The 24,686-nt window shown below is 45.3% G+C and overlaps 1 protein-coding gene across 3 annotated transcripts in view; it reads right to left on the reverse strand.

The window, feature by feature from the left end:
* Positions 1–498: 498 nt before the first annotated feature.
* Positions 499–24,686, reverse strand: part of Casr (calcium sensing receptor) — a 75,069-nt gene continuing 50,881 nt past the window's right edge. For all 3 annotated transcript variants that reach the window (XM_021185270.2, XM_029470777.2, XM_029470776.2), the window contains exons 4-7: positions 22,023–22,907; positions 10,086–10,316; positions 7,606–7,729; positions 499–5,866 (exon numbers count right to left, since the gene is read on the reverse strand). In XM_021185270.2, the coding sequence (XP_021040929.1) occupies positions 4,359–5,866; positions 7,606–7,729; positions 10,086–10,316; positions 22,023–22,907 (2,748 nt within the window). In that variant the 3' untranslated portion in view covers positions 499–4,358. The remainder of the gene's footprint in view (positions 5,867–7,605; positions 7,730–10,085; positions 10,317–22,022; positions 22,908–24,686) is intronic.

The following is a 24,686-nucleotide window of genomic DNA, read 5'->3' on the forward strand; positions in this document are numbered from 1 at the left end:
TTGTAAGTAAGCCCCTCAATTAAATGTGTTCTTCCTGCCTTGGTCATGGTGTCTCTTTATAACACTAGAACAGTGTCTAAGACAGTGATTAAATATTTATCTCTTAAAATCTTTTATGTAAGAGAAATTGAACACCAGTGTGTTGAAGCTACTGTCAAGTTTCTGCTGCCAACAGATGGGTTGGGCCAGCTTAGCTACTAGTTTTCAGTAGCCACAGGGCAACCTGAGTCAGAGCTCAGGGTTTACAGTTTGTACGCAGAGCTGGAGAGGAGAACACTGGCTAAGACCTGTTCCTGGGGAAGAGTGAGCTAGCTGGAAGGAAGGGTGGTCACGGTGAGAGCAGGAAGGGAGGTGTGAGAAGGTCTGATGTCTTGAAGCAGAAACGTTCAAGAAAAGTCGTAACCTTTGGCTTGAAAGCCTAACTCAGGGGCAGAATGCCTGCTTTTCGTGAAAAAGGCCCTGAGTTTATTTCCTGTCACAGAAAAACAGTTGATTCCTATAGTTGCTAAAGCAAAGGACCACAAACTCAGTGGCTTAAAACAACACAAATTTATTATTATCTTACAGCTCCAGAGGTCAGAAGCCCTCCAAAGGTCTCACTGGGCTGAAACCAAGGTACTCTAGTTCTGCATTCCTTCCTGGAGACTCCCAGGGGAAAAAAATCAGTGTCCTTAGTTTGTCCAGCTTCTAGAAACAGTCTGCATCCCTTTGCCTCTCCTGCGCTTCCACACACAAAGCGATGGAGGAGGGATGCTGTCCGGAATCTTCCTGACACTGATGGTTCTGCGGTTTCTTACTTTGTGGCGAATCGGAAGGAATCTTAATTGAATGAGCATCTTAGACCAGTGTTACTTTGACACAATCACAGGCTCTGGGTGTCATACATAACTCTCAGCATCTTTGGCTGAACGTTATTCTGTCTAGGCGCCCAGGTCCACACAGGTTTGTCAGCATTTTACCCCGTTTCTCACTCACGTGTGCGCTGTATACCCGCTAAAGTACAGGAAGTCTCTGCATTGGCATGGTTGGGCAGCAGCAATAAGGGGTAACCTCTGTGAGAGCTCAGAGGGATTCCTGGTCCGTGGGATGGACCTGGAGGGAGCTGAAAGCACTTGCAGGCCTAGGAAGGGCCAGTTGTCTGAGACAGTGATCCATCCATGAACACCACCATAGATGCTGCTGTGGGAACTGGATGGAGAGATGTTGTTTCTGTGGTTTAGATATAATTTCTGAAGGGGGAGGGGTTCCACACGTTAGGAACTTGGCCCCAGTGTGGTCGCACTGAGAGTTGTAGCCTTGTGGAAGGACTTTCGGTCAATAGGTCATCTTCTTTTTGAGGAATTGAAGTGTTCTTATGGGGACTGTGGAGTCTTAAGACTAAGTTGTTATAAGAGTAAAGCTGACTCCTGAATCACCCTCTCACTTCCTATCCTGAGGTGAAATTGTCCCTACCAGTGTTTTCCTGTCATTGTGGTGACCAGTGGGTAATTGTATAGTCTTGGCCCTTGAGTGGGCATAAGTATGAGTTCAATAAACCTCTTTTCTCTATACAGTTAGCCTGCTTGATTATTCTGTTACAGTAACAAAAAGTGAACTGCCACAAATACATTACAGGAAGCCAGCTTGGAGACACAGTTACTGAGAGCCAGACAAGATGGCTTCAGGAACGCTAAGAGGACATGCCCCTGATTGAAGACCCTCACCTCCTTTATGCTACAACTCACCTGGAAAGAGGAAGAAAAAAAAAACCCAACAACTTCTGAACTGAACTTAAAAATATAATGTGAATCAGAAAACTCTGGATTTCCAGGGAAAACCCCTAATTTGACTTAACTATAGCTTTGGTTGCTGGCCAAATAGGAATTTGAGATAAATGTTAGGTTGCTATAGAGACATAATGAGAATTCCTATCTACCTTTCTGATGAGGATGTTCAAAGACATTACTTGATGTGTAAGCCCCCGGCAAAATGAACACTTTGTGCAATGCTTTTCCTGATGATTCTCAGTTTTCTTTCTTTTTTAAAAAAAAAAAATCATGGAACGAGGAGATTATTTGCAGAAGGCATGCATTGAAATCAGACTAGTAAGGATGAATGTGTGACATTTTACTGAAGTTGTTTGCACAGTTTTGTGACAGGTTTTTGAAGTCATTAAACTTTTGGCTGCAGTTGTGTTATTTATTTATTTATTTATTTATTTATTTGCCAAGTGAAATTTTAGAAGTAAATCTTTACTCAGCATGCTGCCTTGCTCAGAGGCTGACAACAGAAGGCAGCAGGCTCTGACAGGCTGCGCCCTTTCTGGTTGGTGTGTTGGTGGCTCATGGGGACAGTTTTGTGTTCTGGGACAGGATTGTGCTCTCTACTGCACACTCATTGTCTTTATGGTCATAATGCCAACCCATTACTTTAAAAATCCTCAGAAGGAAGTGGCCAGAGGAAGACTCGCCATGGACTGTAAATCTTGACCACTGATGAATTTACGTTCTATGGCTTGGTCTTGGCACAGTGTGGCTTGGCTTGGTGAAACCTGCCCTGATAAATTATTAACCAGCGATGGTGCTCGAGTTGGTACTGTTGCCACAGAAGCCAAACACTGGGTTTGCTGGGGGTAGCATTTGGCTTCTGCTGACACCTTGACCTGGGACTTACTCTGAAGAAAGTTATTGTAATCAGTGGATTAGACATTAAAATCTGGATTCTTAGTAAGCCTTTTTGCTTTATCTTCTGTAGTCAGCTTTCTCTCACTGTAATCAAATACTTCAGATAACTGGAGAGAGAAAAGGTTTATCTTGATGCTTTGTTTATGCAGGTTCTGGTCCATGCTCTTTAGTGGGATGCTGGATGGCAATGGTGTGTCAGCCTGTGTCAGAGAAAACTGTTCATCGTATGGCCAGGAAAGAGAAGAAAAAGGGAATGGGGCCAGAGTCCCATAACCCCCTTCAAAGGCACACCTCCCATGACTGAATGATGTCCTACTAAGTCCCACCTCCTGAAGGCACCATGACCTTCAAAGAGGGGCACCCCAGGGACAGATCTGTTAACATAAGGACCTTTAGTGTCATAGTCCAAGCTATGGCATAGTCTGAGCAAGTGGAAACTAGTAGTTACTATATCGCTAATCGTATTTACCAACCCTAAATGTGTATGATGTGTTAGACACTGTGCTAAGGTGTGATGTACACATGCTTAACTCATCCGAAAAGAACTGTAATTCCCTACTATACACTCAAAGAAGCTGGGGCTTAAAGAGGCTGTGGTTTCTACCTTATAACCACCCATCTTGTCAGTGACCAAGCCAGAGCCTGAACCTTGGTCTCTGTCGTCCAGAGTCTGAGTTCCTAGCAGTGGGCACGTTAATTTCATTGCTGAGGGAACAGTGGCACTCACTGGGAACCACACTTTCTTCTGGGAGCTTATTCTCCATAGAGCCAGGGTCAGGATTTGGCTTCATAAAACCTTTAGCTCAGGGATGGGGCTTGGGGCGTGATTAGAGCCATGGGGTCTATGTAGGGACTGCATGGGCTCTGCTCACCAGGATGAGGGTACAGGATGGGAAAGGAAAACAGAACTCAATAATACTGCCTTATAGAATCTAGACTGCGACATTTTTCAGTTTATAATCGCCCATGGACTATTACAACAGAAGCAGTTTCTTAAGGATTACGCTATGTACATCAATATTAGTTACAGAGACAGCTCGTTGGGTTGAGTCAGTCCTTTCCTGGTGCTTAGAGGTGATGCTTATGATCCTGAGATCTAAATGTGGCATTGCCTTCAGGTGCTGGACACACCCATGCATGATGTCACAGGAAGGATGCAGATGGAACAGATGTCACACAATAGCAGCAACAGGGAGGCCACACTTCTTAAGGTCTTTATAAATAGGAGAGGACATGTCTGCCTGATGTCTTGCAAATGTATAGTTCTGTCCACTGTCAATGTGATAGACAGTCCCGGTGACTATCTGGCTTTTAGACTCAACTTTAATGGTGGCAGATCTGATGTCCCATCCATCTGTATCTGGACTGTGCCTCGGGGTAGGGATTTCTGGATATAAGCATTTTTAGAGGGAAGCAGGTGGGTAGCTTATAGCCTTGCTTTCATCTGAGCTGGTGGTGGATGGAGCAGAGGAAAAAATTTCAGCAAATCCAGGTATGATACTGAGCTCTGGAAAACAATACCCAAAACATGGCTCTTCTAACTTGTAAAGAGCCCACCAGTCAGTTCACTGTCATTCAAAGCAGTGCAACTGAGTACAGGCTTTGATGCACCTACTATCCCTGGCTTCCTGGGAAGACCCATCCTTTTTCCTGGGACTCTAAGAAAAACTCTCAACTGGATAACCTTTCCCTCCATTAGGAGTGCAGTATGTTTTCCGTCACAGAGCTACCTCCACCGCTAATGACGAAGCTCCGAGAGGTGGACATGACCAGCGCTGAGGACATTTCATCTGAGCTTTCTATTTCAGGCTGGTGGTCCCCCACCATTGGACCTTGCAAGCCCGTCTCCTGAATGGTCATTTCTGAGTCCGCCTCCGCACACTGTAGGGGAAGCAGGGCCTGGTGTCTGTTCAAGGTGTCATTGCTCTTCTGGGCCTCCAGGGAGTTCTGGCGCATGGAGTTCCTGTGGGCCATAGCATTCTTCTGAGGCTCATCAAAGCTCAGAGAGAAGGTGACCGTGCCGCTGCCGAAGATGACCTTCTGTTTGCATCTCGGCGGCTGTGGCTGCTGCTGTGGCTGTGGCTGGAGAGTCAGGGGCTGCTGCTGCTGTTCTTGCTGGGTCAGGGCCAGCGGTTGCTGTTGCTTCTGCCTTTCTGGCTGCGGGAACCGGTCTTCACTGTTGCTTTTGCTGCTGATGGAGGAGGAGGGAATCGACCCAGTGGAGCCCCCGAGGCTGCTGGACCGCTTCCGGGAGATGTTGGGGCGGCGTAGAGTGGCGCGGGCTGCCACTTTGAAAGCATGAGCCGCAGTGCTGGAGCGCACCTCCTCGATGGTGTTCCGTGAAGGCTTGAAGAGGATGATGTAGACCTTGTTGAAGAAGATGCAGGCTAGCAAGCCAAAGCTGGCTGCCAGGATGGCGATCACCTCCACGGCAGAGACAAACTTGCCGTAGGTGCTGGCGTAGGCTGGAATGAAGGAGATCCAGACGATGAAGAAGATGAGCATGCTGAAGGTAATGAACTTGGCTTCGTTGAAGTTCTCTGGCAGCTTCCGGGACTTGAAGGCAAAGAAGAAGCAGATGGCAGCCAGCAGGCAGGTGTAGCCGATCAGGGAGCCGAGCGCCATTAGTGAGCCCTCATGGCACGTGATGAAGATGATTTCGTCTTCCAGCTCGTGGTTGCGGAAGCTGGAGGGGGGCGCCGTGTAGAGCCAGATGATGCAGATGACAATCTGCATGAAGGTGCAGAGGAAAACCAGCAGAAACTGCAGGTTGAGTCCCCACCACTTCCGGTGGAAGCTGGTGGGTATTTTGGCCTCAAATACCAGGAGGACTCGATTGGTCTTCACCAAGATGCACGAGATACAAAGCACGAAGCTGATGCCGAAGGCGGGCTGTCGCAGGCGGCAGGTCCAGTCCTGGGGCTCCCCAATGAAGAACAGGGAGCTGGAGAAGCAGCAGAGGAGGGAGAAGAGCAGGAGGTAGGACAGCTCTCGGTTGGTGGCCTTGACGATGGGCGTGTTTCGGAACTTGATGAAGACGCCCAGCACAAAGGCGGTCAGGAAAATGCCCAGCACAGCAAAGAGAGTGAGAGCGATTCCAAAGGGCTCAGTCCACGCCAGGAACTCAATCTCCTTGGCAATGCAGGAAGTGTGGTTCTCATTGGACCAGAAGTCATCCGGGCACTTGTCACAGGCACTCGCATCTGAAAATGACCAGTGCAGACTCAGTTACCATGTGGCACAGTCAATGTAAGTGTGCATGTGGAGGGGAGATGTGCTCACTTCGTATTTTACTTATCGATAGTATTATTGCTATGTTTTACATCTATCAAGAATAAACTGTTCCCTTTCCCAACAATTGTGGAATAGTCCATTTCTTTTACCACGGTCTGCAACCATTTGTAACAGATAGTACCTTGCACCCAGAGGTCAAACAAGGCCCTACACTCTGTTTTAAGTTCTGTCTGACTTATACAAAACAAATAAATGAATAAATAAATAAAAATAAAAACCGAATTAAGTTGTTCATGTTTGAGGTTTTCAGGATGGAGTTGTGGGATGCAAACGGATAGTAACATGGCTGTAATAGTGAGTTTTATTAACACTGCTACTATCTCTCACACCGCCTGGCTTATTTTGGATATGTGATAGGCTTTGTTACCATGCCAGAAAAGATGTCCTTTTAGATGAAGGCATAGTGTTCCTTGCATGTGGCCAGTCATATCTATGTTCTGAACTTGCCAATGAGAGAGATCACATATTTATCTAGATCAGTGGCTCTCCACCTTCCTAATGCTGCAACCCTTTAATACAGTTCCTCATGTTGTGGTGACCCTCAGCCATAAAATTATTTTGTTGCTACTCCATAACTGTAATTTTGCTACTGTTATGAATCATAATGTCAGTATCTGTTACACAGGATATCTGACATGCCACCCCAAAGGGGTCACAACCCACAGGTTGAGAACCATTGCTCTAGGTGATGAATATTTACTAAGTTGTTCTGGCCTGCCAGGCAGTAGGCAGTTTGGAGCATGAATGTTTTCAGTTAGAGATTGAGATGGGATCCTGGCCATGCTATTTGCTAGCTGCTTAACTTTGGTCATGGTTAGTTCTCCAAGCCCCAGTTTCCTCACTCCTAAGATGGAGGGAAGGATGAGGCCATCATTGTGGTCAGGCTGAAAGAGAAGGAATTATAGCCAATATGTATCTAGTACTTCTACTGTGCAAAGGTCAAAGATATATATATATATATATATATCAAAGATATGTATATATATATATATCAAAGATATATATATATATATATATATCTTTGACCTTTGCACAGTATATATATATATATATATATATATATATATATATATATATGTATCTTAATATTAATTTGTTTAACTCTCACAGCCCCATAAGGGGTCTAATTGTGATTCTCTTTCAGAAGAAGTTGAGCCTGGGCTGGAGAGATGACTCAGTGGTAAAGAGCATTTGTTGCTCTTGCAGAGAACTCGTGTTTGAGTCCAGCACTTGACATGGCAGCTCAGAGCCATCTTTAACTCCAGTTCTAGGAGACCTAATATTCTCTTCTGACACCTGTAGCCGCCAGGCATGCATGTGGTGCACATAGACCCAGAGGCAATCTGCCACAGCCTTGACTCTGAAGCTGGAGCAGATGGCACTATGTCCACTTAGGGCCACGGAGCCTTAAGAAAAGGAACACACTATTGGATGGCAGGATTGGAGGTGGAGAGACACCTGGGATATTAAAACAATACCCATGAGGCCTTTCTCTTCACCTCCTGCCCAGCGGATGCAATGCTTAAGAGTGCTTTCCTAGAAGGCCAGTGGCTCTAAGCACCAGCTCTGTCCAGCTTTCCCATGGGCTTTGCTGACCCCCAAGGCAGCCCAAGTCCTGCCCAGGGTGTGTGAGGGGCTGATCCCTTACCTGTCTCACCACTGTACTCGCCGTCAGGACACTCCACACACTCAAAACAGCAGGTGGGCTCTCCCTCAATGATGCCCTTCCTGGTCCCTGCCTGACAGTCCCGGCTGCAGTTGGAGAAGGGCACCTGGTGGCAGAGAACATAAAAGATGGAGGTTTGGAACTGGGGTGTCAAGGGTCAGTCTTACAACTCCTTTGACATGGACCAAGTGAGGAGTTTGGGTATAAGGACTGGTGTGGCCAACTCTGGGCCATTCCAGATAGAGATAGAGCCGGGCTCCTTGATCCTGTTTCTTGTAAAAGCAAAAGGTGGTAAGGCCAAGTGTGGACATACTTGATGGTTTGTTTCAAATTCACATGCAAAGTCCTAGATTTCACTTGATCTCAGTAGCAACTTCAGGAGATGTGTAAAGAAACTATTAATATATAACTCAGAATTAAACATACATGGTATTTTTGTAGTTGCTTCTACAATTTTTTCAGAAGTGACTTTGACTCCAAGATTTGTTGGATGCCTATTGTATGCTAGCTTTTAGATCATGTTTCGATTAAAAAAAATGAAATTTAATTTATAATTCTGTCAACTAGTCAGGGACATAGATGACTGTTTTATAAGGATTATTTCTGTTACACATTTACTAATGTTTAAGCCTGCTATGCCCATAGCCTAATAGAGGACATTAGGACTACAGAGAACTGTACAGGAAATAGCTTCCAAGGAGAAGGGGAGATGGGTCACGCCCCAATGACAGGTAATGAGGACACATGATAAGCTGATAACACAATAGCGGCTCCAGTCATTTGAAAAGCAGACAACAATGTAATTAGTGGGCATAAGAGTTTAACCTGTGGAATCCCAACACCTCCATTCTGAGAAGATCATGACACAGGCTGTAAATGAGGTGAGGACTTGCCCCTTGTGGATGAGATTCACTGTCCCAGGAGACCTCCCCATGGTGAAGCCATCCCACCGACCAGGAAACAGCAAAATAATAGCAATTTGGCAATAAGAACAAGCTGACTCTTCCTTGGTCATATCATGAAAAGTAGTTCACAATGCTCAGCAGAAAGGCACTACAAAGAGCAAGGTAGTGGATCTCAGAATCCCGGGATGTTGTAGAGGATGCCTGGTCCTGAGGCTGCTTCTGAAGAGGGGCTAGGGCTCCGCATCTTGCTCTATTCTAGCAGCCTCATTATGCTTTTGTTGCTGTGAGAAACACCAGGACCAAAAACAACCTGGGGAGGAAATGGTTTCCTTCCTTTAGGCTGCAGTTCATCATCAGGGAAAGCCAGGACAGGAACTTGAGGTAGGAACTGAAGCAGAGGCCATAGAGGGGTGCTGCTCATTGGCTTGCCCCACCCTGGCTTGCTCAGCTTGCTTTTTATGCCACTCAAGTCTACCTTCCCAAAGGTGGCAACAGCCACATTGGGCTGGGCATTCTCTCATTAATCACTAAATCAAGAAAATGCATCATAGACTTAAACACAAGTGAATCTGATGGGGCATTTCCTTTTCCCAATTAAGGTTTCCTTTTTTCCAGATGATACTAGCTGTGTCAACTTGACAAAAAAAAATCTAAGCAGTACATTAATATACAGCCATCCAGAATGCTCAGCATATCCTTTGTCAGGCTTTCACATATGGACAGGACATCTTGGCTAGAGTCACAAGCATCTTCCTCTTGGTTAGGGGGGCTTCCAAAGTAGAATGAATGACCCTTTTGATTTTTGTATGGGTCAGCTTGGAGCTATTTGAATATCCTTCTTCTAAAGCACCCATGTCTATTTTGGACTCACATCCCTACATGGCTAATGGAGATTGGGGTGGATGGTAAATGCTATCAAAGATTATCTCATGCATGCTGGGCATTTAGCATCCCTGAACCCCAAGTGTTGAAAGCCATTATTACTTCCAGGTCATTGTGACAACCTAAAAAGCTACCCTTTCCATCTCAAACTTGAATCCCCTATGCAAGGTTGGTAGGATGTCTCTTTCAGTGCCATTTGACAGCCACTGACCTGAGAAATATTTGCTTAAACATTTTGTTCTGGTTGGGGGAAGTAATGCCTGGGAAACTTTATGACTAGTGGTCAGTCATGAAGCTCAGACTCCTGGGCTTCCTCTCATCACTAAAACACTCTTATAGTTCATGGCAACTCTGGATAGCCAGAGCTGGGGAACTTAGGAAAAGACATTATCCATGGGGCTGGAGAGATGGCTCAGTGGTTAAGAGCACTGGCTGCTCTTCCAGAGGTCCTGAGTTCAATTCTCAGCAACCACATGGTGACTCACAACCATCTATAATGGAATTTAATGCCCTCTTCTGGTATGCATGAAGAGAGCAACAGTATACTCACATACACAAAATAAATAAATAAATTTTTAAAAGATATTATCCTAGGGGGCCTGCGATAAATCCCAACACCCTCCTAAGCCAACAGTTCCCTGTCTGTAGTGCTGACATGGTGTGTTTTACTCATACCTCTCTGGAGAACCCACTCCACAAGATCTTCCCCTCATTGATGAAGAGTCTTTCTCCCTTCTTGGCATACACATTGTAGTATCCAACTTCCTTGAACACAATGGAGCCGTCCTCTGGGGAGAGGTGCCAGTTGATGATGGAGTAGTTCCCCACCAGGTCACCACACTCATCGAAGGTCACCTGCTCCCCCATGTTGTTGGTGAAATTTAGGTGCCGTAGGTGTTTCAGGACCTAAAGAGGACAGAGATGAATGAATAAGAGCTGTGGATAGCTACTTGTGGCTATGTTGGTTGTGTGCTGTGAATATCTCATTCCATCAAGGAAAGAAACATGAAACTGAAGAAGTGGTCTTCCTCTACTTTTCTTTACTGTGCCTGTGGTAGCTCTGGTAAGCCATGCTTTATTGATTACCCACAATGTAAGTGGTGTAGGAAACACTTTTTTGAAGATAGGGAGGAGAAAAGACTACATCTTCCCTGATCACATCAAATGAAAGCCTCTTTAGGTTCATCATGACTTTGTCAAACCTTGACCAGCAGGGCCAGGCCCTTCCTGGTATCTCCTGAGTTGGATGTTGGGAAAGGAGAGGAGGGAAGACTGGGAGTTCTTCATCCTTGCACCTTCTTTCCCTATGGCTTTGAGTCTCTAGAGATGTCTTGCTGCCAAAATTCAGTGTGGAGTAGAAGGAACAGAGATACTGTGGGTGGAGCCCTGGGCACCACTGTTGACCGTCAGGACATATCCTTGAATTTATTCAAGATCTTAGGGGTCAACAGAGGCCTTGCACAGACAAAAAAAGCAAGTAATTGCCGTAGTAATTACTATTACATATGAGTCATCTAAAGTTTTAAATATTGTTTTACTGCCTTTGAGGCACGGTCCATAGTGTTTCATGTTATTTAGTCACAAAAATAACATGAACGCCCGTTCCACTGCCCCTGTTTGTTTGTTTGAGACTGGGTCTTATTCACTGTGTAGCTCTGGAACTCACTTTGTAGATTGTGCTGGTCTTGAACTTAAGAGATACGACCACCTCTGCCTCCTGAGGGCAGGGATTAAAGGCATGTGCCACCGTGCCTGGCTCCACTCCCCATTTTATTAATTGTGGTACAGAAAATTGAAGCACTTTGTCCTGAATCACAAGCCTATGCTTGTAAACACCACAGTCTGATGCAGCTCCTGTTCTATGCTATGGAGGCACCAAGTGAGCAGACAGGCCCAGTCAGGAATATGACGCACTCATTCCCACAGTACCTCAGGAACCCCTGTCCCTTGCAGGTCCCACTTTCCTGCCTGAGGTGTGGTGAGGCCTGGTTGGGTTGGCTAAAGTATCTCAGCTTGAGCACTGAGTCCTCTGGTCCGTGTATTAGAGAACATCTAGAGGCAACATCCACTTTCATAGATTTTTTTTCTTTTGTTTTGGTGGGAGGAGTCATATGGTTTTGCCACATAGCCCAGACTGGCTTTGAAATCACAGTCTCCCTGCCTCTGTCTTCTGAGTGCTGGGGTTACAGGCACGCAATACCATGCCCAGCCTATCATTATTTTAAAAGTACTTAAAAATCCAGCATCTAATTAGATATCGGGAAAAATTTTAGTGTAAGTTCATATGGCCATGGGCTTCCTCGGCCATGCTGAGGCCCAGACCAATACCAGTTCTTCACAGATATCTGATGTGTGTCACAAACTATGTCAAGCCTTGCTGGCCTGGCCAGGGCCCCAGGAGAACCTCACAGAGCTGATGCTGCTCCTTAACATATTCTTGCATTGATTGAATTTTAAAATTTGCATCTGTTGTAAGGACAGAGACCAGGAATGGCCTGCATTTACTCATAAGAACTCAGAGACGTTTGGAGGCAGAAGTCCACGGTGGAAACCTGCTCACCTTCAGGCATGTTCCTGGCTGCTTCGCCAGGCCTGCTTTTTAATGGTCCTCTCTCTGTGTGTGTGTGTGTGTGTGTGTCCTTACTGCTCCTATGGATGTCTTGGCTTTTGTTCCAGGACCTTGAGCAACAGGAACCTGTTTCTTTCACACCAGCCAGTTCTACAACCAGACAGAACCATCCTCAAACCTAGTGGGGAATGAATCCCACCAAGGTGTTGTACCTCTCATTTTCTTCTGAGACTTCCCTAGTGGACGTCAGTCTTTGTCTTCATCATCTTTGTCTTTATTTTTACTTATTTCTTCAATCAGTCTTAACTAGAAAGGAGCCACATGTGCCCCCTTTAAAGAGTGCACCTGCCTTTCCTACTTTCCTTTACAAAAGGCATCTCTGTGTGCTCACCTTCATCGTTCCCTCTGGAGCACACAGCTCCCAGCTCTTTAACAGTCTCCGCCTGCAGCTCTCAGAGCTTCCCTCTTCTGACTCTGAGACCTCTGTGTTATGGCCATAGCTCCTCCCACTTCTGGCTGAATACACTTGGCTCCTCCCACTTCTGGCTAAGTCTAGTTGGTTCCTCCCACTTCTGGCTGAGGCTACCTAGCTCCTCCCACTTCTGGCTGAGGACACTTGGCTCCTCCTACTTCTGGCTGAGGCTACCTAGCTCCTCCCACTTCTGGCTGAAGACCTTCCATGGCTCAGATGAACATTCTTCAAACTTCTCTAGGAAGCTTCCAGAAGCCCCTTTCCTTAATCTCCTATGCATGTGATCACTTTATCATGGAAGATGCTATGGTTGCTACTGCCTTTTCCACTTGCCATACCAGCTCTGGCTTTGCCATTAAAGGAGATTAGAAAGTGTCTATGAATATAGCTCTACTGATGTCTCACAACCCTGTGGATTCCTTTAATACTCAATGAAACTGAACATAGAAGGCTAAGTACCTTGCAGAAGTCAGTTGATAAAGGTTAGGGCTGGGATATAAACATGCCTTTCTGCTGCTCCACGCTGCCCCCAATAGAACTGGTGCAGTGTCCAAGGTGAAGGGGTCAATACAATTTCCTTATTAAATGAATTTTTAAAAACCCTTCATTCTTATTTGAAGAATCCTTTGTGTGTGTGTGTGTGTGTGTGTGTGTGTGTGAGTTGACTGGGTTGCTGATTACCTACAAACCTGATAAAGTGCTATTTGGATGAGACACCTAGTGTGCTTCAGAGGGGGCTAGCATGTGAGTCCAGTTAGCCTGGTGGGAAAGAGCCACACCTGCTTTCAGTGGACACCATGTAACCTTAGCAAGATCATAGAAAACAAATACAGACAGTAACATGGCCTCTCTCCCCAAGACTGAGGATACATTTGTCTTTTGTTGGATGTCAGTTCATGCTCTGGACCCTAGAGCTTCACCAACAGCTGTGTTCCCAGGATCTCAGGATTTTATCTTCCAGCTGAGAGTTGAACTTTTGACTTCTCTAGTTATAAGGTCTTCCGACATCCTGTGTCCCTAGCCTGTAGACTAAGGACTTCTCATCTTCCATAAATACATGTATGAATATCCATAGCCCATTGTCCTGTTTCTTTGAGAACTCTGAATAATATCATATGTAATAGGAAAACTAGAGCCATCAATTTCTTTCCTCTTGTTTAGGTTTTGTGGGTCTTAACACACTGTACTGGCTGGTTTTGTGTGTCAACTTGACACAAGCTGGATTTATCACAGAAAAAGGAGCCTCCCTTGAGGAAATGCCTCCATGAGATCCAACTGTAAGGCATTTTCTCAATTAGTGATCAAGGGGGAAGGGTCCATTGTGGGTGGTGCCATCTCTGGGCTGTTAGTCTTGGGTTCTACAAGAGAGCAAGCTGAGCAAGCCAGAGGGAGCAAGCCAGTAAGCAGCACCCCTTAATGGCCTCTGTATCCACTCCTTGCCTCAAAGTTCCTGCTCTGTGTGAATTCCCTTCCTGACTTCTTTTGGTGATGAACAGCAGTATGGAAGTGTAAGCTGAATAAACCCTTTCCTCCCCAACTTGCTTCTTGGTCATGATGTTTTGTGCGGGAAATCAAACAATGACTAAGACACACAGCAAGCAACAGATAGCGTCTCTTCTCTCTTAGGTCCACTACCCTCAACAGTGTCCAGGAGTAGGGACAAAGATGGGGATAAGAGCTGGAATGATATTATTTCATAACTAGCTGATTACCTTTCACATAGACAGATAACACAAACAAACGAACATCACTGGCTTCAGGTGGGTCATTGTTGGTTCTGGCTGGTGATTTCAACCATGTTCCTAACGTGGAAGAAGGATGCACCCCCAAATCATATCCTCAAAGTTTTCAAGCTTCCACTAAAGAACCTGCCATGCTGGATTTTTATACTAGGGGTTTGGTTGGATCTGACTGCAGCCTTCTGCACTGTGGCTTTCTCATTTGTCCTGCAATTGCCCCTGAAATCCTGTTCCACCCCCACATAGCTTTCTAAGTACACAGAACCTTTAGATTGCACCACGGAGTTTAAAACCCTGATCCTGCCGACACCGATGTAAGAAAAATGCCTGCCGAGCCTTAAATTAGTCTGAGATAATCAGGTACATTCTGCCGGAGATGAACCCACTATTCTCTTAACAATTTTTATTTTTGTTTTGAGCGTATTGATATTTTTCCTGCATCCATGTCTGCGCACCATGTGTAGGCCTGGTTCCTCCAGGAGGCCAGAAGAGGACATTTGATCCCTTGGAACTGGAGCCACAGACTAGTGAGAGCTACTATCTATGTGTTGGGGATCAAACCTAGGTCCTGTAGATCGGAGCAGCCAGAATTTTTTTGTGTGTGTGTGAATGTGGTATATAGGCATGTGTGAGTCATCTCTACACCCATCTGAGTCCCATCTCTCATTTTAAATAACCAATGAATTAAATGTATGTGTATGGATGCTTTGTCTGAATGCATGTCTGGGTACCATGTGCAGGGGCAGGAAGAGGACATTAAATTCCCCGGAACTGGAGTTAGGGACAGTTGTGAGCTATGTGGGTATTGGGAATTGAAACCCAGTTCTCTGGAAGAAAACTGGTGCTCTTAAACACTGAGCCATCCATCACTCCAGGCCCAAGCTCATCTCTTTAAGCATCCTTAGTCGCTCTTTTGGCATGCGGCCTTGTAAGTTTTATATTAGAGCACTTTATATCCTGCATAATACTTCACCTTTAAGAAAGAAGTGAAAATCATTTCACATTTAAGAGTCTTTACATTGATTGTTCCTGGCACACACAAAAACATTTTTTTTTGGCACTGGGATTTGAAGCCACAAACCTCATGACTGCTAGGTAAGTTCTCGCCCACTGAGCTACAGCTAGTGAGGGTGTGGGGAAAAGGGAACCTTTGTAGGCTCCTGGTGAGAATGTAAATTAGACTAGCCACTATGACTGCCAGTATGGAATTTCCCCCAGAGAGCTGCAAGAAGAACCTCCATATGACCCTGCCTGTGGATGCAATGGAGTTTTAATCAGCCACAGGTAAGAACGAAATTATGTCATTGGCTGAAAAATGGATATAAACAAAGATGATCTGATTAGGCAAAATCAGCTTGACAACTATCATGTCTTGATGTTTTTTTCTTATTTGTGAATCCTAGATTTTATACAGATACATAAATCTCATCTATAAAAGAGAAGTGAGACTGTCTGGGAAAGAATGGGGATCAGGAGAAGAGAGAAAGGGGAAGGTAAGGGAGGGCGAATGTGGTCAAAATTCATGCCCTATTTGAATAAAAATGTCTTTATGAAGCTCATCACTATGTGCAATGAATATGTCAATAAGAAGCAATTAACATAAAAAAGTATTTAGGTATTTCTCCCAGAGAAGGCACCCTTTTGTTTTTAGAATGCTAAAGATGATAATTCCACTGAAAAAGAAGATGTGCGGTTCTTCTTTAGGTTGTACATCAGCATAACATGTTGCTTCTTGTTTTCTCTGTCAAGTGGTGGGAGGAAAACAGAATGAGTAAATCAGGGGCTTGGGGGGATGGAGACATAGCAGGATCCCCGGTGCATTTGCAACCCTCTGAGAAGGACACACATATTTCAGAGAAAGGTAAATGAACGCAGGTTCTGAGAATTCCACTTTCTTTTGTGCGGTGATATTTCCATCTTGTGGTCTTTGAGGGTATTCCCACTACAGGACTCTAGAGCTAACATGTGTGCCTTGTAGGCACCAGTGGGAAGCCCCTATCTACATACATTCTAAAAGGCAGTAGAATTTAGCCAGAGTCAAGAAGCCAGGAATGGTCCATGCACAGGTAGGACTTTCCATTAACGAAAGAAGTTTATGGTTGGCAGCAAAAATGAGGAAGAAAAATTAACAGAATGGAAGTACGTGAGAGTCTGACTAGAAAAGATTTACACGAGAAACTGAATTCTGATAAAAAAAAAAGTTCATGGTGGATAGTGCTTAAGAAATAAAACAGGATCCTCCTTGGGTGTACCTCTCATGGGACATAGACGACTTGAGATGAGGAACAAAGATATGTCAACAGCTAATGAGAAACGAGATTTCTGCATCAAAAATTAATCCGGGATTTGAAGAATGGTGCTGGGCAAGTGGCTTAGAAGCAAAGAGTTGAGAGATGGCAGACACTGGGCTGCAAGCTAATTCTTGGATGAGACTGAATATAGGTGTCAGGTTCCTACCTATTTAGGCCCTCATGATGATGTCACTACTTGCTGGTACATCTCCTTATAGTGAGGGACACGGCCAAGATCTTAGAGAGTCTGGAGGCTTCTGGGGCTCAATGGAGACTGTAATGATCCCGGAAGACATGTCAGCTAAGTGCCCGTGCCTGCCATCCTCAGCACTCGGGAGCCACGTTCCAGTCCTCACCCACCCCTCCTCTGTAACCTTTTTGAACTTAAAGCTACTGTAGAAGCTGCAAACATCGACACCAGGGAATAAGGAACAGAAAGACGGAGATGGAATCACCTGTGGTGGGAACACTTCTGAGCTATGCAGCAAGACTAGCCACAAAATTTCCTTTCCCCCTTTCTGCACAGGTCAATTTGGCTTGGGTTTTCTACTATATTACTAATGAGCTTGAATCATAACTGTAGTCCCTCCCCTGACTCAAATTTAGCCCTGGTCATCTTACTTCCTAGTCTGGGAGAAGAGTTACTGGAAAGTCAAGTTTCCCACAGAAAACTTCTTTCCCTCCCACCTCACCCTGCTCCTGTAGCATTTTCAAGAGCCAAGGTCTTCCTTTCATGGGCTATAGGTGTGAGGAGATATTTATGACCCAGATATTGGTGTTTAATTCATCTTATTTAAAATGTTGCATTTGAAGCATAACTCCTGAGGTCTTCACTGTAGCTTAAGGCTTTTGGTAGAGGTTCAATGTGAAGAGGAAGCTCAGGGCAACCCACAAAGATTAGAAACTTCTGTTGGCAGTGCTGTCGGAGGGAGATTTTCTCATTCAAGGAGGGCTCCGTGAATCCTGACTTATTTTATGAGTCTAGACAGTTCTCCTTACAAGTGCTCGGGAGGTGTTACATTAACACACATACGTTACATGCTCTTTTTCGTAGTATCTTTCCCTGAAAGGTCTGTGGTGGGGGGGATCTGAATACAAAGTTGTTTTACTTCTATTTTTTGTCCACAGATTGATTATGAGTATATTAAGATACCCACACAACAAGGGCTGCCAAAATAGCTCAGCCATTAAAATGCTTGCATGAAGACCTGGGTTCAGTTCCCAGCACTTACGTAAAAGGCCAGACATGATGGTACATCTCTGTGATCATAGCATTGGAGGGAAGGAGGAAGAGACAGAGACAGGAAGCTCATTGACTGTCAATGAGCTGCAGGTTTAGGGAGAGAACTTGTTTCAAAAATTAGGTGGAGAGCTACTGAAGACACCCAAGAGTTGATCGCTGATGTCTGCATGCATGTACACACATGGCCACACCCATACATGAACGTACACCCCGCACACAAATTATTACTGGGATAGTCACATATTTGTTTATAGCTTGCAAGTTTGTGACTTGCTTTCGTATCTCATTTCATTTTTTAAAAGAGACTTGTGTGGACAGCCAGTTAGACATAAGTTCATGTTACAAGGAACTGGCTATCACTTAGAGTCTTGGCTTGCCTAAGATCACAGCTAGCCTTGAGATGCTGAAGCTGGGTCATTTGATTTGGAGTCAAGAGACACCTCATTCCATTCTTACGCAGTTTCTCTACTCCATTCTGGAGCTGAGAAAAACATACAAAAGGTATAAGACAGTGTATTAGTTAGGGTTTTACTGCTGTGAACAGACACTATGACCAAGGCAAGTCTTATAAAAAAAAAAACAACATTTAATTGGGGCTGGCTTACAGGTTCAGAGGTTCAGTCCATTATCATCAAGGTGGGAGCATGGCAGTATCCAGGCAGGCATGGTGCAGGAGGAGCTGAGAGTTCTATGTCTTCATCCAAAGGCTGCTAGTGGAAGACTGACTTCCAGGCAACTAGGGTGAGGATCTTATACCCACACCCACAGTGACACACCCATTCCAACCAGGTCACACCTATTCCAACAAGGCCACACCTTCAGATGGTGCCACTCCCTGGTCCAAGGATATACAAACCATCACATTCCACTCCCTGGTCCCCATAGACTTGTTCAAAAACATGAGTCTATGGGGGCCATACTTAAACATAGCATAATGCAAAATGCATTTAGTGCAACTTTCAAAGTCCTCATAGTCTATAGCAGTTGCAACAATGTTAAAAGTCCAAAGTTCAAGGTCTCTTCTGGGATTCATTCAACTTAATTATCTGTAATCCCCAAAGCAAGGCAGGAAACCAGCTGGGCAAACTCCAAACTCTGCATCTCCATGGCTGATGTCAAAGTGGTCTTCAGATCTCCACTCCTTTTTCATCTTTTTTGACTGCAACAAACTGCTTCCTCCTGGGCTGGTTCCACTCCCTGTTAGCAGCTTTCCTCAGCATGTATCCCATGGCTCTGGCATTTTTAACATCTTTGAGTCTCCAAGGCAATTTCAATGTTACATCTTCTTCTTTCAGTGTCTGGGATTCCACTTGATGCTAAGGGCTGGCATCACTTCTCCATCTCTGTCCTCTGTAGCACTCTATGCTCAGGTTGATCCACTCTATTACGGCTGCTGTTCTTGGTGATCATCCCATGGTACTGACATCTTCAATACACTGGGGTGTTCCACTCCAACTAGGCTTCACCAATAGCCTCTCATAGGCTCTCTTCAGGGTGCCAAGCCTCAAATCCTTTGCATGACCCCTTCAATCCTGAGCCATCAACTACAGCTGAGGCTTCACCTTCTCCAATGGGCTTCCCTGGCCTCTCACAGTGCTAAGCCTCAGCTTCTCTCCATGATCCCTGCATTCCTTCACAAGCAGTACCACCTGAGTGACTCTTACACATTACCAAGTCCAGCCGAAGCATGAGGTACAACCTTGGGTATCTCTGGAACACAGCTTCTTTGTGATCCCAGAAAACAATTTCCAAAAGATTTCATCTCAACGATGCTGGTCTCTTCTTAATCACCGCTAATTCCTTAGCTCCAGCTAACCAGCATCAATTTTCCCAGTAGTTCCTTCCATTCTTAACTCTAGAGCCAGAGGCACATGGCTGAAGCTGCCGAGTTCTGCTGCTTACAGGAACTAGAACATGATCCCCTTGTATTATTACATTATCACTAGCTTTATGTTTTCTAAATCCTTCACTGCCTAAGCTTGGCTATCCTGGTTCTTGCTCTGTAGATTGACCTTGAATGTAGAGATCAGCATGCTTGTGTCATGGGATTAAAGGTGTGTACCACCATGCCTGGATCTAATTTAGCTGGGTAGGATCTTGCCCCAAGGTCCCACTCCCTTAATCTTTATCTCTTAGAACACAAGATTTTGCTCCATTTCACTTCCTGGTACTCCTTTAATACTCAAACCGTATATTTTATATTTTTCCTTTCTAAGCTTGCTATGCTTGTTCAAACTTTTCTTCATAAGACTTAACCAGAGAACAAAGTCTCTGCCGGGCTTTTTTGAAACTTCTTTTGTCAAAGCAATTAATCCAAGTCTCTTTACCTTAGCCTCAGGCAAACTTTTCAGACAAGGGCAAAAAGTAGCCACATTCTTCACCAAAATACCACAAAACCAGTCTTTATGCCACATTCTGAAATTCTTCTCCTTTGAAATCTCTTGGGCCAGGTCAACACAGTTCAAATCACTCCCAGCAACAAAATCTTCCATATTCCTACTAGGATGACCCATTAAGCCCCATTTAAAGCATTCCACTGCTTTCCAAATCCAAAGTCCCAAAATCCACATTCTTTCAAATAAAAGCATGGTCAGGCCTATCACAGCAAAACCCCACTCCTGGTACCAACTTCTGTATTAGTTAGGGTTTTACTGCTGTGAACAGACACTATGACCAAGGCAAGTCTTATAAAAAAAAAAACAACATTTAATTGGGGCTGGCTTACAGGTTCAGAGGTTCAGTCCATTATCATCAAGGTGGGAGCATGGCAGTATCCAGGCAGGCATGGTGCAGGAGGAGCTGAGAGTTCTATGTCTTCATCCAAAGGCTGCTAGTGGAAGACTGACTTCCAGGCAACTAGGGTGAGGATCTTATACCCACACCCACAGTGACACACCCATTCCAACCAGGTCACACCTATTCCAACAAGGCCACACCTTCAGATGGTGCCACTCCCTGGTCCAAGGATATACAAACCATCACAGACAGTCTGATTGAAAAACCAGAGTTGACATGCAAGGCATGAGCAGCCACACAGGATATAATCCAGACTTGATTGTTCCCTTCAGAAATTCATGAGATGACAAACATTGTGATGTCACTTCTATGTATAATTAAAAACTCCTGGACACTTAAATGAATAACCCATAAAACACCTGTAAGACCTTCACTTAAGTCCTGTTTTGTTGTTGTTGTTGTTTGGCGGTTTTTTTGTTTGTTTTGTTTTTTTGTAGTTATGGCTAGTGTTTCCCTTTGAAACATTTACTGTTTTAGGTTTGGCATGCCTTTTGTATGCTTGTGCCTCAAGTTCGTACTGAGCTGGCCAGTCAGCCAGTCCAGTACAGGTAGAGTGACCTACAGCAAACCCAGTGTCTGCACACAGCACCACTTTCCTCCCTGTAAGCACATGGAATGCAGTAGATATTGGACAAATGCTGGTTATTCACAAGGGAAAATATCTTTTACTCGGATGTTATTCAAGCCACACTAAAGCAGTCCCCAGACACTTGAGGACTTTTAGGAGCAATGCTTTAGGTGTTCTGGATGTGGGGCTAATTGACAGTTGAACTGCAGCTTTCCAGGGACGGGTAATCAAACACCACCAGTTTTGCAGCAGTTGGGTTCTCAGACGTTTGAAAAGGTTTCATGAATCTAATGTCCTACTTTGCTCTCATTTTGATATTGCAATTTTCGTAATCACTCGGATGATGGCAGCCTACTCCTGGGTGTGAACATGAATGTGCCTTCAGAGAGGACTAGGTGAGGGGGAAAGATTCACTCTGATGCTGGCACCATCCCCCTGCCTGAGGGCCAGGAGAGAAAGGAAGAAGGGGAAGAGAAGGAGGAGGAGGAGGAGGAGGAGGAGGAGGAGGGGGAGGGGGAGGGGGAGGGGAGAGGAGGGGAGAAGGAGGAGGAGGAGAAGAAGGAAGAGGAGGAGAAGCAGCAGGAGGAGGAGAAGCAGGAGGAGGAAGAGAATGAAGGAGAAGAAGATGAGGAATGGCTAGTAGGCCTTTCTCTCTGGTTTCTGCTTCCTGGTTGGCCAAGAAGTGAATAGTTCTCTTATGCCACATACCATTACGGCTATGATGCCCTTCCCAAGCACATGGGACCAAATGTTCCATAGGCTAGACCTTTGGAAACCATGAGTCCAAATGAATCCTTTTTGAAGTTGGTCTCTCAGGTACTTTGGGGTCACCGTGCCACAAAAGCAAATAATGTAGTCATCATGTTTCTTTTCTGCGCCACCCCAATTCTGCTTTAAAACACACAGAAAACTACTAGCTAAGTGAGAGACTTACCTGCCAGGCCTCAACCTTCTTGATGTCTGCACAGGACCCGTTGGTGAAAAGCCCTCTTCCCGGTAAGCAGGTGTATATATCTTGCAGGGCGTGTGCAATGGAGTAGACGGCTAAGTACACGTTGTAGGATATCCGTAAATGTTCGTAGTCCATGTAAGGGGTCTCGACACTATTGATGTTTTCATCCCCTGTGCAGAGGGGTCGGAAGGCAGTGGAGCTATTGAGTAACCTGTTGCCGCCTTCCTCGTGACTTCTCACGAAGGTGTCCACAGGTAAAGGTCCTTTTGCGCCGTCTTGCAGGTGGCAATTAAATGTTTCTTCCCAAAACTCTTTGGCAAAACCATTGTGGACAGACTTCCTGGGATGGACTTTCTGTAGGAATTCTCGGAAGCCTGGAATCTGCCCAGCCTTCAGACCAAACCCAATGGTGCCCCCGACTACATGGAAGTACTCAGGCATAGCAATCAGGGAGGAACTGGCCCAGGCCTCGCTGGCCAGCCAGATCCTGCCTGTGATGTTACGGCGCACAATCTCCTTGATGAGGGGTTCTAGGTCTGGGCCGCTGGAGAAAACGACAATGACCTTGGCTGTAGAGTTCTGGATCACTTCCACCACCTGCTGGATCTCTTCCTCATCAGAGTACTGGGAGATGAGCTCGCTGAAGTCAATGCAGATATCCCTCTCCTCGGCTTCCTCTCGGAACTTCTCAATGCCAGGCCTGCCATAGTCGTCGTCGGCTGCAATTGTGCCCACCCAGTTCCAACGGAAATACTCGATAATGTCAGCCATCGCGGTGGCCTGGTGTTCGTCGTTGGGGATGGTGCGGAGGAAGGACTTGAACTGGTTCTTATTGCTGAGAAGCCTGCTAGAGGAGGCGTAGCTCACCTGGGAAAAACCAAGAACTCAGAATGAGTGAGTGAGAGTGTGGTGCTGGGCCAGTCTCAAGGATTAAAGTAATGTCACTTATCAAATGTGTTCAATGTGGGCAGGATGGAGGTGTTAGAACAATCAGGCACTTCCACTCCAACACAAACCCCCAAGCACCTATTAGTTTATTTGGCGAACTTCCTAATTCCTAGTGCGTGATTCTTAACGGCGATGCTCTCAAAACTGTGACTAGCAATAGACTTAACCCCTCTCGGAAAGTCTCAATGCCAGGCCTGCCATAGTCGTCATCACCTGCAATTGTGCTCACCCAGTTCCAAAGATAATGTCAGCCATCCTGCAGAGAGGGGAGGGGGAGGGGAGGAAGAGGGGAGGGGGAGGGGGAGAGGGAGAGGGAGTGTGCTTCTCTCTAAAGGAGTCTTGTGCCTTCCAGCTTCCTTTGAGGTAGCTCTTTGGTTATACTAGATCCATGTGCTCACTCGACGCATGTTTTGCCTGTTGGGCTCAGGTTCCAATATGAACGTTATAGCTTCCAGCTTTCTGTTATGGATGCTTTGACCATGATCCAATGTCTGGGAGAATCAACTTCCCTATAGTTATAAACTTTAGGCTCTTCCGAGGACTCCCAAGGAGGTTCCTCCTCCAACTCTGCTCATTTTATCTCTTCCCATTTCCCAACATTCCTCTTCTACCTTCCTTGCTCTTTAGATAAAACTAACACCAGTTACAGTATACTCCCAGAGCTGTTTAGCTTCTAGGCTCAGTTAAGTCGATCAAGCTTAGTAATGTAAAGCTTGTTTATCCCACAGTTCAATAGCAATAACGAACCTCACTAAATATCACCAGAAAAACACCTTTCTTTCTCCCGGCTTCTTCTCGGGGCTTCAACTACCACCTAAACCCCCTTTGTTTACTCAACTGCAGGTGATGACTAAGACTTGCCCAGACTCTGATGTGAGTCTCAGAGAGGCTTAAAGGGAGGCCTGGAGGAAGTTCGTTAAGAGAGGCCCCTTGGTATTGCAAACTTTATATGCCCCAATACAGGGGAATGCCAGGGCCAAGAAGCAGGAGTGGGTGGGTAGGGGAGCAGGGCGGAGGGAGGGTATAGGGAACTTTCGGGATAGCATTTGAAATGTATATAAAGAAAATATCTAATAAAAAAATAAATAAGAAAAGAAAAAAAAAATAGGTCCCCGCTCTGCACTGTAGGCAGCTCCACATTTGTGGCCATGGTTGTCCATCAAAGACAGATTTTTTTTGATGTTCAGAGATCACTGTTTACTCTGCAACATTAAAAAATATATATCACTGCACAGGAGATGGGCAATGGACTAGCTGACTAACACTAGCAGGATTCTCAGGCTCTCTTCTCCCCAGGATCCACTTAATGCCTGAAAGGGTCACAGAATCAATGCCCCTGTTTGGACCCCTGGGAGTCATCACAGCTCACCAGCTTGGGAGTCCCAAGGCATCAGAGCATTTCTTCTGATGAACAGACAGCTTTCCTCTTAATAGAGTCCTTCTGGGAACTGAAGTAGCATTTAACAGCCAGTGTTTTCTAGTTCCCTAAGGCACCCTGGACCTTCTTCAGAAAACAGGCCCAAGAGATCAACAGGGATGCTTTTCACACACTTCTTACTAATGGGAATAATTAGTTTCATTTGGGCAATCTTTTAAAATAAACATTTTCAGACAGGCACCTTTTTCATTGATTTAGAGTCTTAATATGAAAAATATCCAAGATACTGGGCTATGAAAGACTCAATCAGATTTGCAAAG

Source organism: Mus caroli, unplaced genomic scaffold, assembly GCF_978045245.1.
Source record: "Mus caroli unplaced genomic scaffold, Mus_caroli_1 scaffold_17, whole genome shotgun sequence".
Lineage (NCBI taxonomy): Eukaryota > Metazoa > Chordata > Mammalia > Rodentia > Muridae > Mus > Mus caroli.